This window comes from Vitis vinifera, chromosome 4 (genome assembly GCF_030704535.1).
Source record: "Vitis vinifera cultivar Pinot Noir 40024 chromosome 4, ASM3070453v1".
Taxonomy (NCBI): domain Eukaryota; kingdom Viridiplantae; phylum Streptophyta; class Magnoliopsida; order Vitales; family Vitaceae; genus Vitis; species Vitis vinifera.
The window spans coordinates 2,124,747-2,136,670 of NC_081808.1; the positions used below are offsets into that span (position 1 = coordinate 2,124,747).

General features: G+C 35.4%; 2 protein-coding genes and 1 non-coding gene across 4 annotated transcripts; 2 read left to right on the top strand and 1 right to left on the bottom strand.

Annotated features, from left to right (window-relative positions):
- The first annotated feature begins 944 nt into the window (after positions 1–944).
- Positions 945–4,008, top strand: LOC100245725 (replication protein A 32 kDa subunit A). The gene is made up of 10 exons (XM_002282760.3): positions 945–1,085; positions 1,332–1,442; positions 1,791–1,888; positions 2,147–2,188; positions 2,307–2,384; positions 2,988–3,066; positions 3,161–3,241; positions 3,337–3,413; positions 3,595–3,663; positions 3,745–4,008. The coding sequence occupies exons 1-10, from the start codon at positions 999–1,001 to the stop codon at positions 3,827–3,829; spliced, it is 807 nt and encodes a 268-aa protein (XP_002282796.1). The 5' UTR covers positions 945–998; the 3' UTR covers positions 3,830–4,008.
- LOC100266369 (V-type proton ATPase catalytic subunit A) lies at positions 3,977–11,713 on the bottom strand. 2 transcript variants are annotated; one of them, XM_002280659.4, is made up of 20 exons: positions 11,548–11,713; positions 10,943–11,069; positions 10,249–10,304; positions 10,107–10,163; positions 9,687–9,798; positions 9,551–9,588; positions 9,326–9,427; positions 8,476–8,532; positions 8,312–8,383; positions 8,126–8,227; positions 7,962–8,024; positions 7,796–7,928; positions 7,391–7,497; positions 6,595–6,789; positions 6,163–6,249; positions 5,937–6,041; positions 5,231–5,328; positions 4,914–4,992; positions 4,521–4,609; positions 3,977–4,300 (listed from the first exon to the last, which is right to left on the bottom strand). In XM_002280659.4, the coding sequence occupies exons 1-20, from the start codon at positions 11,623–11,625 to the stop codon at positions 4,186–4,188; spliced, it is 1,872 nt and encodes a 623-aa protein (XP_002280695.1). In that variant the 5' UTR covers positions 11,626–11,713; the 3' UTR covers positions 3,977–4,185. The 2 variants fall into 2 exon arrangements, with proteins under 2 accessions (XP_002280695.1, XP_059592144.1); XM_059736161.1 differs by lacking the exons at positions 10,107–10,163; positions 10,943–11,069; positions 11,548–11,713 and having other exon boundaries at positions 10,214–10,304.
- A 107-nt stretch (positions 11,714–11,820) lies between these two features.
- Positions 11,821–11,892, top strand: TRNAT-UGU (transfer RNA threonine (anticodon UGU)). The gene has a single exon. It is a non-coding gene; the product is annotated as a tRNA-Thr (tRNA).
- Positions 11,893–11,924: the final 32 nt, after the last annotated feature.

Below are 11,924 nucleotides of genomic sequence, written 5' to 3' on the forward strand. Positions count from 1 at the left end.
AAACACTCACTTATTATCAAACTTGTACTCCTTTTTTTGGATGGATAAAAAATTGAATTAAAAAATCATTCCCAAAAAATGATCTAATTAAGTGTTTGTTTGTAATTGTTTTTTTAAACATTTTTAAGTTTTTTTTTTCTAAATTTGAAAATATATTTAATAATTTATAGATTTTTTTTCATGACTTATCATAAAAGTACAATATTAAAAAAAATATATATAAATGATGCATCAAACTCTTAGCCTTTATTTCTCATAAAATATTAAGGAAATAAAAAAAATATTTAGAAAAATGGTTTTCTCATATTTGGTAAAATACAAAAGAAAATAAAATATAATTAGAATTAATTAAAAATTTATACATTTTTAAACTATTTAATATTTATAATAAAAAATAAATTAAATGAGTTTGAAATAACATATAAAACAATTTATTAATTATAAATGTAACTTTTATTTTTACTTTTATTTTTTATTTTTTTTCTCTTGCATTTTCTCTTATATTTTTCAAGAATAAAACGTAACCTTAAAAAATTCCGATAAAATAGAGTTTTCATAGGTTGCTTAGACCTTCAACCTACGCCAACCCTGATATTTTCATATTGATATTTTGCTAACACAACCCTGACGCTAAGCTGTTCAAACTTTGTCCATGCCAACTTGAACATCGGGTTCGACATAGGTTGGACCCTCTCAAGTTGCGTCCTAATTTCAGGTGAAGCTTCGGTAGGCTACAAAACCACAGCCATTTTAGTATGGACGGAACCTGGGCCGATAGGCAGGACAGAAGGCCCAAGAGTTCCAGCTGAAGCCTGAAACCTTTGGGCCCAGGTTCGGCCCAGAAAATGAAACTGGTCGTGGTCGTAAAAGCGCGAAAATTAAAGCAAATTGGCGGGAAAGTGATCTCCCGCAACTATAAATATTATCATGATAAATAAATAAAGTTCAATTATTCAAATCCATTTTCAAATTTTCCTCTCTCAATCTAGGGTTTCAAAATGCAGATGTTCTCCAGCCAGTTCGATCCCTTCTCCGGTGGATTCTCGTCATCTCAGTCAACTGATTCCGGCGTTTCGTCGGCCAAAGTGAGTGTTTAAACATCCTTCTTCATTTTCTTCTTTATCCTTTTTTGATCCCGTCAGCCCCTAAATAATTATAAGAACCGGGGCTCACTGTTTTAGTTTCTTTTTATTTTTATTTTCTCTGTAACCAAACAGAGAGGTAGTGTTTTGTTAAGCTTAGGTTTATATATATATATATATATATATATATATATATATATATATATATATATATATATATGGTTATTTTAAAATTTGTATTTATTGCAGAGTCGTGAAACTCAAGGATTGATCCCAGTGACAGTGAAGCAGATCAGTGAAGCTTCTCATTCCGGTGATGATAAATCCAATTTCCAAATCGACGGTGTGGATGTTACCAATGTATAATTATAAAACCCCCTCGTCTCTCGCTTTGATTCCATTTGTTTTAGCGGAGAACATTTTCCCAAGAAAAGTTTTCACTATAGTTTATCTCTGAGAAAATTGATTTCGGCTGTAGAATATTGAAAATTCTAAAATCTGGTTCCCTTTCATCTATTGGGAACCAAAAAGAAACCTAAAGAAAAGTGATGTATTTTTTAAAAATTATGCAGATCAAGATTCTTTGATGGGAAACACTTTTTCCACGAAGATCCTTCATCTGGATCTATTTTCTGTCAAAACAAACTGAATTTCTATTCTGTCTTTTCCTTTTTCTAACTGAGGAATTCCTGTTTCTGGTCTGCTTAGATTACATTGGTTGGAATGGTGTTCGATAAATCTGAAAGGGTTACTGATGTTTCTTTCGCTCTCGATGATGGTACAGGCCGAATAGAGTGTAAAAGATGGTAACATTTTCTTTTCTCGTTGTTTGATTTAATGTTTGTGATTATACTAAACATGAAACATGGTGTTCTTCATAAAGCAAATGATCAAAACAATGCCCATGGAACTGATGATATCAAATTATTTTGTTTTGACATGAAAGGGAAATGTAGTGGGATTTAGATTCAAGACGAGGGATTAGTTTATGTTCTATGAATTCTTCTTTAGTAATGAAATTCAGAGTTTATTTTGATGCATGTTTATGGGTTTTTTTCTTGAAGGGTGAATGAAGCTTTTGACACAAGGGAAATGGAGAACATAAGGTAAGCTTTCATCTCATAGGAATGTTAGATAATAAATGTACTTTGATCTTTGTATACTTCTGGGTGTATTATGGCTTAGAGAAGTGCTTATACTTTTCTTTAATATTGTTCCAAATAGTGATGGAATTTATGTTCGTCTTAATGGACACCTAAGAAGTTCTGGAGGCAACAGGCAATTGGTTGCCTTTTCAGTGAGGTATGTGTTCAACACTTTTGACTTGTTAAATTAGTATACTAGTTCTTAATATTTGTTTTCTTCATTTTGTTTGGTCTAACAGAACCTGAATTTTTACGTTTGTTAAATTTTTGTTTATTCTGAACATTTGAAATGCTTGGCTAGATAAACTTATTAGAAAAATTAATGCTTAACTGCATTAAGCCCTGCATGATGCATTTATGTATTGTGGTTGTTGTGGATACTGGTATCGGTTTAAACCCCAGAAAAGTGAATTGAAGAGGCAAAAACCTAAAAAATAGTGGAAATTATATGATGTGAATTTCCAGTTGGCTTATTGATTCATTTTGTCAAAAAATTTGGGACAATGTTGATATATTCAGCACTACTTGATATTGGGAGACAGCAGAGGAGTGCACTAGAAATACAAGGTTGTATATGTTGTGCTTTTTCTCATGTTGGATAATGAGTTCCTGAAATTAATAGATGTGAGCTCCCAACTGATAAAATAGTTGGGGTGGGGCAGATTATGGGAAACAATTAGCTACAGTGTATTATATGCTTGTGTGTTTAGTAAACCAGTTGATGGTGTGTTACAGTGCCCTGGATTTGGTTGTTTTGCAGGCCTGTGACAAATTTTGATGAGATTGCCTTCCACTTTATTGAGGTCATACATCTCCATCTGAAGAATTCCAAAACACGGGTAATTGATTTATAGAGTGAATGTGTTTGTGACTAGCACATGTGTATTTAGTTGTGTTTTGTGATGGTTGATTTTGTATTTATTCACTTTGCAGCTGCCAAGTGATGCCCTGACTCAGCCTTTGAGTGCCTCTGTGAAGACCGAATCAACTGGATATCAAACCCCATCAAGTCAGGTAAAGATTGATTGAACACATGGAAATTTTCTTCCTTCTAAACTTTCTCATTGATGTGTGGATTTGGCATGAAATCCCATTCTTCCTTTTTGTAGTTATCTGCCCAAAGTGTTGATGGAGTCAAAGGACTCGACCAAATGGTTCTTGACTACCTGCAGCAACCTTCAAACTAGTGAGTGATAAATTCTCAATTGTATACAACAAATAAGTAATACCTAGTGACAACAGTAAGCATTGAGCTACATAACATGCTTTGTTTTATATCCATCCCTTTTTCTTTTTGGCTTGTTGGAAATATATTGTTCATTTTTTTGCTTGAATGCTGAACCTTTGGGTGCAATTCATGTTTGCAGTGATCGAGAAAAGGGCATACACAGGGATGAACTTTCCCAGCAGCTGAAAATTTCTACTGAAAAGATCATGTACTTTCTGTCTCCCCCTCCTTTCTGTATTTAGTTTGCAGGGAAAGTATTTATCAAACTTTTTCCCATTGCCTGTGCCAGGGAATCCATCAGAACTCTTGAAGAGGAAGGGTTGATCTACTCCACAATTGATGAATTTCACTACAAGTCAACCACGAGTGGATGATGCTCAAGGATTTTAAACAAAAAGGCCTGGTGTTGGAAACCTAACTCAGCTATGTCTGTTATAATTTCTTCCTTCTGCTTTTGACTGAATCTGTTTGGAGGATTCATCAAAACATTAATGTAGTGCAATCCAATGTAGTACATAAAATTAAGAATGTAGTTTCTTCTTGCTATTATTAATTGAATAGTATAAAAAACTAATACAATTAATGTTAATGAAAAACCAGTCTGCATTGTCACTGATGTTTGTAGTGATCACACAAATATAAATCGAGTGGCTTCAATCTGTCATCATCATTGAGTTTCATCCTCAAGGTTGCAGAAACCCATGGTGAGATCTTCATGTGGTTTGCATCATCACCGGCCTTCATCCTCAAGGTTGTGGAAGCCCATGGTGAGATCTTCATTTAGTTTGGTGAACTTTGCTACCAGAGCTTCCTCGCCTTCTGCTGGATCTTCAAATTTCTGAGATCTGTTGGAAGTAAAAAAATGTTCGGATTATCATACAATAAATACAAAGGAGGTTCATGCCCAATGTCACCCAAGTTGCAACCCTAAGTCTAACCCAATTGGATCATAATCATAAATTCAAGTTAAGCTTGAGTTGTCCAAGCCTTGGCCCAACCCGTCCAAATGTTGGGTTGGGTCGGACCAGCTCACCCAAGTCACAGCCTTGGTAATGTAAAACTTACACAAGACGGTAGAAAAGATCTCCAAGACGATGCTTGATGAGGCTGTATGTTATTTTCTGCCCGTCCATACCAGCTCCTCGTTCTACTGCCTGCATATACAGGTCCCATCAAAATATATTAGACTTCTTGCCCCATGTAAAAGATTGAGACTTGTTTGTTTCTGAAGAAAACTAATATTTTTCTTATACCAAACACTAATGAAGAGGATGTATTTATTTGTAACTTGATTTCTATAGCTCTATTTTGTAGGTAACACTTGCAGACTTCTTGTATCGTAATGGTGATCTAACCATTTTTCTTTTCATTTGTCCAATCAGATACCCTTTGAGTCAGAAAAAAATGAAGAATACATAGAGAGGAAATATCAGGAAAGAAAGGGAAAAATAAGAGTACCTGATTGGCCAAATTATAGAAATGAATAATGTTCCTCATCATCCAAACTGACTTGTAAAAGGGACAAAACTTGTCATATCTGTCAACCAACCAAAAAATCAATAATCATGGAAGATAATGAAAATTTGATTGGAAGTAACAAAAAATAACCCATGTCAGTCCTACAGTGACTAAGAGTGTGCTTGAGAGTAATTTCAAAAAACGCTTCTAGTATTTCTACCATTGAATGATAAAAATTATCAAGTATTAGAAATATTAAAAACGCTTTTTAGAATCACTACCAAACGGGGTCTAAATTAAGTACAATTTCCACTTACGGTGTGAAAGCATTTTGAGCAAGATAGTCCTCCCTCAAGAGCTTTGCAGTCTCCAGTGTAATTTTATCCGTTTCTGCCAAAGCATCCTTTCCAACAAGCTGCAATGTTGGAAGATAATCAGACTTATCAATTACAATAGCAGCAAAGCATTTGAAGCAGAGTCTGATTTCCTAAATTAAATCCAAGATTAAGAGGAAGGTGGAACCCATTGAGCATCTAGCATTTTTATGGCGTATGAGCCCAAACTCCCCTCATTGAATCTTGAAAACAATCAGAGATCTGACAAAAATGGTTCCCAATTCCTGATCCTCATGCACTATCCATATCTGGGTGGTTAATGATGTTGATATTTGTTGAATCCCATGTATTTCCAGACCGCCATGGAAAAACTGCAGGTTTTGGCACCCTAAAGTAAATTCAACACTATCAAGCTCAACCTCAACTCAAACCCTTCCAAATCCAACACATGTTTGAGAATCACCGGGATCTAATTATATATACCTGGACTAATAATTGTATAATCTATATATTTGTACTACACTAGAATTTAATATTTACAGCACTGACAGTACAATCTGGCTAAATTGGAATCATTTCTGAATTCAACTACATGAATTCCAAAGCCATGCTCATAATGGAGGTTGGTGGTGATGGTTTCAGGTGAAGAGAAACAAAGTCTTCTAGAAGTTTGAGGGGAAAAACATGCCTGGACAATTTCATTAAGGTCATCTTCTCTTTGCAGCACCTCACGAGCCTTTGTCCTGATATTAATAAAATCAGGGTCATATTGTTCATAAAAAGATTCCAATGCCTGAAAATGTACAAAGCAATAAGTGAGCTTAAGAAATTAATCCATGGTGAGAAGGCGTTAACATATAATACACCTAAAGAAAAAACAATAGCATCTGGTGTGTTTGAACAGAAGAACTTACGGTTGAGTACTTAGAGTAAGAAATAAGCCAGTTTACAGATGGGAAATGTTTCCTCTGAGCAAGCTTTTTGTCCAAACCCCAGAACACCTGCACAAGGTTTTATGGAAAACTAAAACTTGAATGCCAAAAGGAGAAATTAAAGAGTCAAATGGATACTCCAAGTCTTCAATTATAATAGAATGATGGGAAGGTTCCTTATGCTTTCTGCTTTTTTCTTAACAATCCAAAACATATGATATTTTGTGTGTTTTGGAACACAAACATTTGATGAGTCTAGGTAGAACATGGTGTTAAACTCATTTAAAGGAGACTGCATTAGCTGCAGTTTCTGAAGTGCTAGGAAACTTTTCCTGTGTCTCCTTTAACTAAATGTTGTTACTCATGAGACGTGAAATGGGCAAAAATGAAAATGCTGGAAAATTTGGAGATTACCTGGACAATACTAAGTGTAGCTGATGTCACTGGATCTGAAAAATCTCCACCTGGTGGAGAAACTGCACCCACAATGGTGACACTACCTGTGCGTTCTGGCCCACCAAGGCACTTAACTTTACCAGCACGCTCATAGAAAGAGGCTAAACGTGCTGCCAGATAAGCAGGGTAACCACTGTCTGCTGGCATTTCTGCCTGATTAAGAAATTATAGTTGTCAATTTTCAGAGTAAGCAAAGAGACACGCTTCAGATTACAAAATCAATATTTCAAAATGCAGTTATATGAAATCATGCCAATTGAGCAAGTAGCAAACTATAGAAAGCAACCACAAAGCCTGTCATTATTTGAAGCAAATTCAATCATGGGAAAAGAAACAGGGCAGAATCACAAAGTTAAAGAGCCTTTTCCTTTTTCTTTTTGATGAACTAAGTATATTCCATGTGAGGGAAAAGGGTAACGTTGCAGTACAGAAGAAGTACAAAGGAAAATGAAGGAAGATAAGAAAAACATAGGACAAATCTAGATCATCAAGAGCACCAACAGAAGAGTCATGGTGCCCGCTAAAAATCCGAGAACTATTCCACAAAAAATGAAAGAAAAAAGTTCTGACTCGAAAGACGAGGATGAAGAACCATATAGTTAATGTTCTTAGAATTAAATGGAGAATTTTTTTAGAATCTTCCATGCTCATTAATTGCATATATCACACTTCTCAATTCAATATTAACAATTGATTTACTTATAGAAAGAAAAAAAATAAAATAAATAATGACAAAAGAAATAGGCCATCTCACCAGTCTTCCAGATATCTCACGCAAAGCCTCAGCCCAACGAGATGTTGAATCTGCCATCATACTGACATTGTAACCCATGTCTCTAAAGTATTCGGCAATTGTGATACCTGAACATTCCATGATCACATTGGTTTAGAAAATAATTTTGAATAAATATACAAAACTTGGAAAAATGTTGCTTCACCAAAAAAAAGCTACCAATGGAAATTCTCAATGTTGAAAGTAACAGGATACATACATTTGTCTACATGCTTAAACTGTTCTGATGTAAATATAGTTGATAAAGTTATGGCTTGAAATGTTTTGCTCAAACAAAGTTTAGCCCTATGAAAAAAATGAAGGGTAGAAACTACACATACAAAAGAATCCCAATTCATAACAAAACAATGAAGATCAAAGCATTACCTGTATAAATTGAAGCCTCCCTTGCAGCCACAGGCATGTTAGAAGTGTTAGCTACGAGCGTAGTTCTCTTCATGACAGATTCTTCTCTCCCATCAGGCAGTGTCATTGTCAGTTGAGGAAAATCCATCAGAACCTAAATTTTATTGTATTTTAGATTGAACCAAACCTCTGCCATTTCATTTCCTCTCTCTCCACATCCAACATAAACCACAGTGTCAGAATTAGAGTACTGCAAATGAGTAGATGTTATGCTAATGCATGAGACTGAGATAGAAGAATTATTTCCAACATATTAAAAACAAAAGCCTAGTAAACAAATGAGAAATACACCTTGGAAAGAGCTTGACTGATGACTGTTTTCCCACAGCCAAATGCCCCAGGAATTGCACAAGTCCCACCCAGGACTGAGGGAAAGAGAGCATCGAGAACACGCTGTAGAGTACAAAAGAAAGTATCAGAAATACCCATTTCAAAATGGTAGTCATGTATGGGCTAAACCTTGACAGGATGCATTACCTGCCCAGTAAGGAGAGGTGTATCAGCAGCAAGCTTTGAGGCAACAGGCCTAGGTGTACGGACAGGCCAAGTCTGAAGAAAGGTAAAATAAAAAAAGGAGTCATTAATCAGATGCTTACCATGCAGATTTTACTTTAAGGTAATGCATAGAAAATACCAATAACCTGAAGCATGGTAAATTGCTTTTTGACACCTTGAAACTCAAGTTCTAGCACTGTGTCCTGCATATACATATATGAGAGTCAACTCATGACTGATTGTAGAAATCTAAACATAAATAGGCAAGATAAACAAAATAGACATTATTGCCTTACAAAAGACCTAATTGGTCCATTTCTTATGTTTACTTAAGGCAGCATTATATGATTACAGAATTCCTAATTTCCTATTTAAGAATGCAAATCATCCTACATCCAAATGAGAAAATGCAAAAATATATTTTAAAAGAAAAATTAATCTTCCAACTGCATGCATTATAATGGTTTGAATTGATAAGAAGAAATAACACTGAAGCTGTATATTTACCATAACATACTAATCCGAGTTACGAGTTCAGGAAGAAGGTACAAGAGCCAACATTAGAAACAAAATCCAGAAACATGGACTTAAATGTGTAAAAAGTAAGGGGTGGTTTCAAGACAAGTCTTGATGCATTAAAATAAAATATCAGAAATCTAAAGGATCTGCCTTGTTGCTGCTTCTGTCAAAACAATAGTTCCCTCTTTGTTATGGAAATATTAGTTCCGGAAGCAGTTCTTTAAAATTTAAAATTGTGCTTCCTGTAAGTTTTGGTAGTGGGAAAAGCTAGAAGCCTGTTCATATATTTACCACCAATAAATATGCAAATGCAAATCACTAATGTCATCTTCAACATAAAATGAAGATACATTTCCCAACTTCAATCCCAACAAAAAATCCTAGCCACAAGATTTTAGGACAGATTGCCAACTCAACCATAGGAACATAATGAAAATGGTCATCAAAGTTGCAAAACAAAGAAATTTGGAAACAAACCTTTAGTGAATATTGACCAGGTGGTGCTATGTAAGTGATCTTTCCCATAGCATCAGGGGGAAGTGCAACATGGTGTTGCATTAAGCTATTCTCAAAAACAGACTGCATGTATAGGATTAAAATATGAGTCAAAATCAGAAAAATTGAGAGAAAAGTGACACCATACTTTCCCAAGTCAACACTTCAATCCTATTCTAACAAACTAAAATAATGTTATCAGCTTACAGCATACAAGTCTCCACCAGTTAAAAGATCTCCTTCACCTGCAACAGTGAGAGGAAAGCAATTTTATTAGCATCAATGATACAGTTAAGGACAGACCACAAACCAACTATCACGTATTAGCATATTCAAGCAGTACCTAGTTTCTTGGGCTGGAACTCCCATAGTGTATCTTTGTCAAGGGCTGGGACAGAAACACCACGAGGAATATAGACATCACCAGATCTCTTAGCAATAGTCTTCAGTGGCCTCTGCATTAATACAAAAGAAAGCAATTAAATTAGAGATTTCTACTGTGGAAGCCTATAATGCTGCCCATTTGAATAAACAAAAATGTTGGGAATCCATATAACAGATGTAACAAAAGTGTGCAAATAAAGCTTTTAGACATGTAGGAGATGACAAGAGCATGCATGGGGTTAATTCCAATTTTAAGTCTTTTACCATCTTTTCAAGTTGTGATTGTCACTTGTATCTGAACATTTTCTGGATTACATATGGATTAACACCCTGAAAAGACTAAGGCAATTTTGCTGGCAACAAGAGTTTATATACCCACCTGAATGCCATCAAAAATGTTTCCTAAAATTCCAGGTCCCAGCTCCACTGAGAGGGGCTGCAATAGCAGGGGATAATGAGAAAACTGAAGCTAAAAATAAAGTAAACCTTGAGATAAATGAATGCAGAAGACATCAGGGCACCTTGTGTGTTCGTAAAACAGGGTCGTTCACCATCAAACCAGCTGTTTCTTCATAAACTGAAATACACCCAAAAAAACAAAATTATCCCCTTGTATTAACATAAAAGAGCTTGAACTTTAGAATACAAGAAGCATTAAGATCAAATATAAAAACATGGCAGAAATTTGGACAAACAGTAACAGAAACTTCTAAAAGTGTAAAAAGAAACACCAACTTTCCAGTAGTAGAAAAAATTTATTATTGAGATCAAATCAAATACTCTGCCAAAAGGTTTCGGTTACAATCAAGGCAAAATGCTAATCCTCCTTGAAGGAATAAGAGAAACTACTAAATGGGACAGGAATAGGTCGAACGGAAAAGGTTGAATATCACTCTTTAATTTTTATTTGAATGGTTTCTTTCCGACATTCCAAGCTCTTAGATGATCATTCATCTAATGACTGAGATAGTTCTCAGTGGTTTGAAGATCCACCAACATGGAAGCCTACTTGTTGAGAAACAAACACTTGAGGATTTTAGAGGGCATTTATATCCCCGTTTATTGGGTTTCATTACTTGGGTTGAATTCTTACACTCCTCTTTTCCCTTCTCTAGTGGTTTCTTCTAAAAGAAACCTCATCCACTTTTCTTCATATCAATTCTTTCCATGATAGATTCTTTTATCTCCTAGAAGACAAACACTTGAATGAAATACCTTGGATGGTAGCTGAATCTCCTTCCAATCGAATAATTTCCAGGATAAGGTTGTCATAACCAACTCGAACCAGTTCATACATAGCAGCTCCTGCCATTCCATCAGCAACGACAACTGGTCCGGACACCTGCCAAATTCCACAACCACAGTGCAATTAAGCACATCCGACCATCACTTCCATTTCTCAGTTTGTGAAAGAGTGATTTGCATAATAGCTACAAATGGGCAAAACCCAGATGCACAAACTATATCGAAAGGCAAACAAGCAATACAAAACACCAAAAAAAAAAAAAAACAAAAAAAAACAAAAACAAAATAAATACTCACTAAACCAAGATACAGAAACAAAACTAAAAAAAAGAAAGAAGAAAATCCCATTATTCATATCAATGCTGCTCCATGAATCTGATCGTTTATTCACAAATCCCATCAGAGTGAAACACTATAGCAGCCGAAGCAGATGATGCTAATTGCAATGGTGGTGAAGTGAAATGAAGTGCATGATAAAGAATTCAAATTGGGTTCTGGTGTAAGAAGTGAGTATTCCAAGTGACACATGATCTCAAACATGAAATGATGAAAACCAGAGAAAAAAAATGAGTTACCTTGCGAACATATCCATACTCGCTCTCTTTCTCAGAATCCTCAAATGTAGTTAATCGAGCTCCATTAATGGATGGCATTTTCTCTGAGATCTGAAGAACCAACTGAAGCGAGAGAGAGGAAGAGAGAATGCGATTGAAGAGCAAACGACAACAATTAAAGAGCAAAACGACAGGGAAGGTAATGAGGGAGAAGCCAGAAAGGTGATCGGAGGAGCTAGGTCCGTCTTTAGAGGTTGTATTATGATAAAATAACTTTAGTCACCTAGACCAATCGCCCCTATAGCTCAGTGGTAGAGCGTCAGTCTTGTAAACTGAAGGTCCGTAGTTCGATCCTGCGTGGGGGCAATAACTGTTTTCAAAAATTAATTTTGAAAGAT

Coding starts and splice junctions, on each gene's coding strand:
- LOC100245725 (XM_002282760.3), top strand. CDS start 999: ATGCAGATGTTCTCCAGCCAGTTCGATCCCTTCTCCGGTGGATTCTCG. Junction 1,086..1,331: donor CCGGCGTTTCGTCGGCCAAA/GTGAGTGTTTAA, acceptor TATTTATTGCAG/AGTCGTGAAACTCAAGGATT. Junction 3,414..3,594: donor CTGCAGCAACCTTCAAACTA/GTGAGTGATAAA, acceptor TCATGTTTGCAG/TGATCGAGAAAAGGGCATAC.
- LOC100266369 (XM_002280659.4), bottom strand. CDS start 11,625: ATGCCATCCATTAATGGAGCTCGATTAACTACATTTGAGGATTCTGAG. Junction 7,929..7,961: donor GAGGAAATGAAATGGCAGAG/GTTTGGTTCAAT, acceptor AATAAAATTTAG/GTTCTGATGGATTTTCCTCA. Junction 4,993..5,230: donor GCTCAAAATGCTTTCACACC/GTAAGTGGAAAT, acceptor GTTGGTTGACAG/ATATGACAAGTTTTGTCCCT.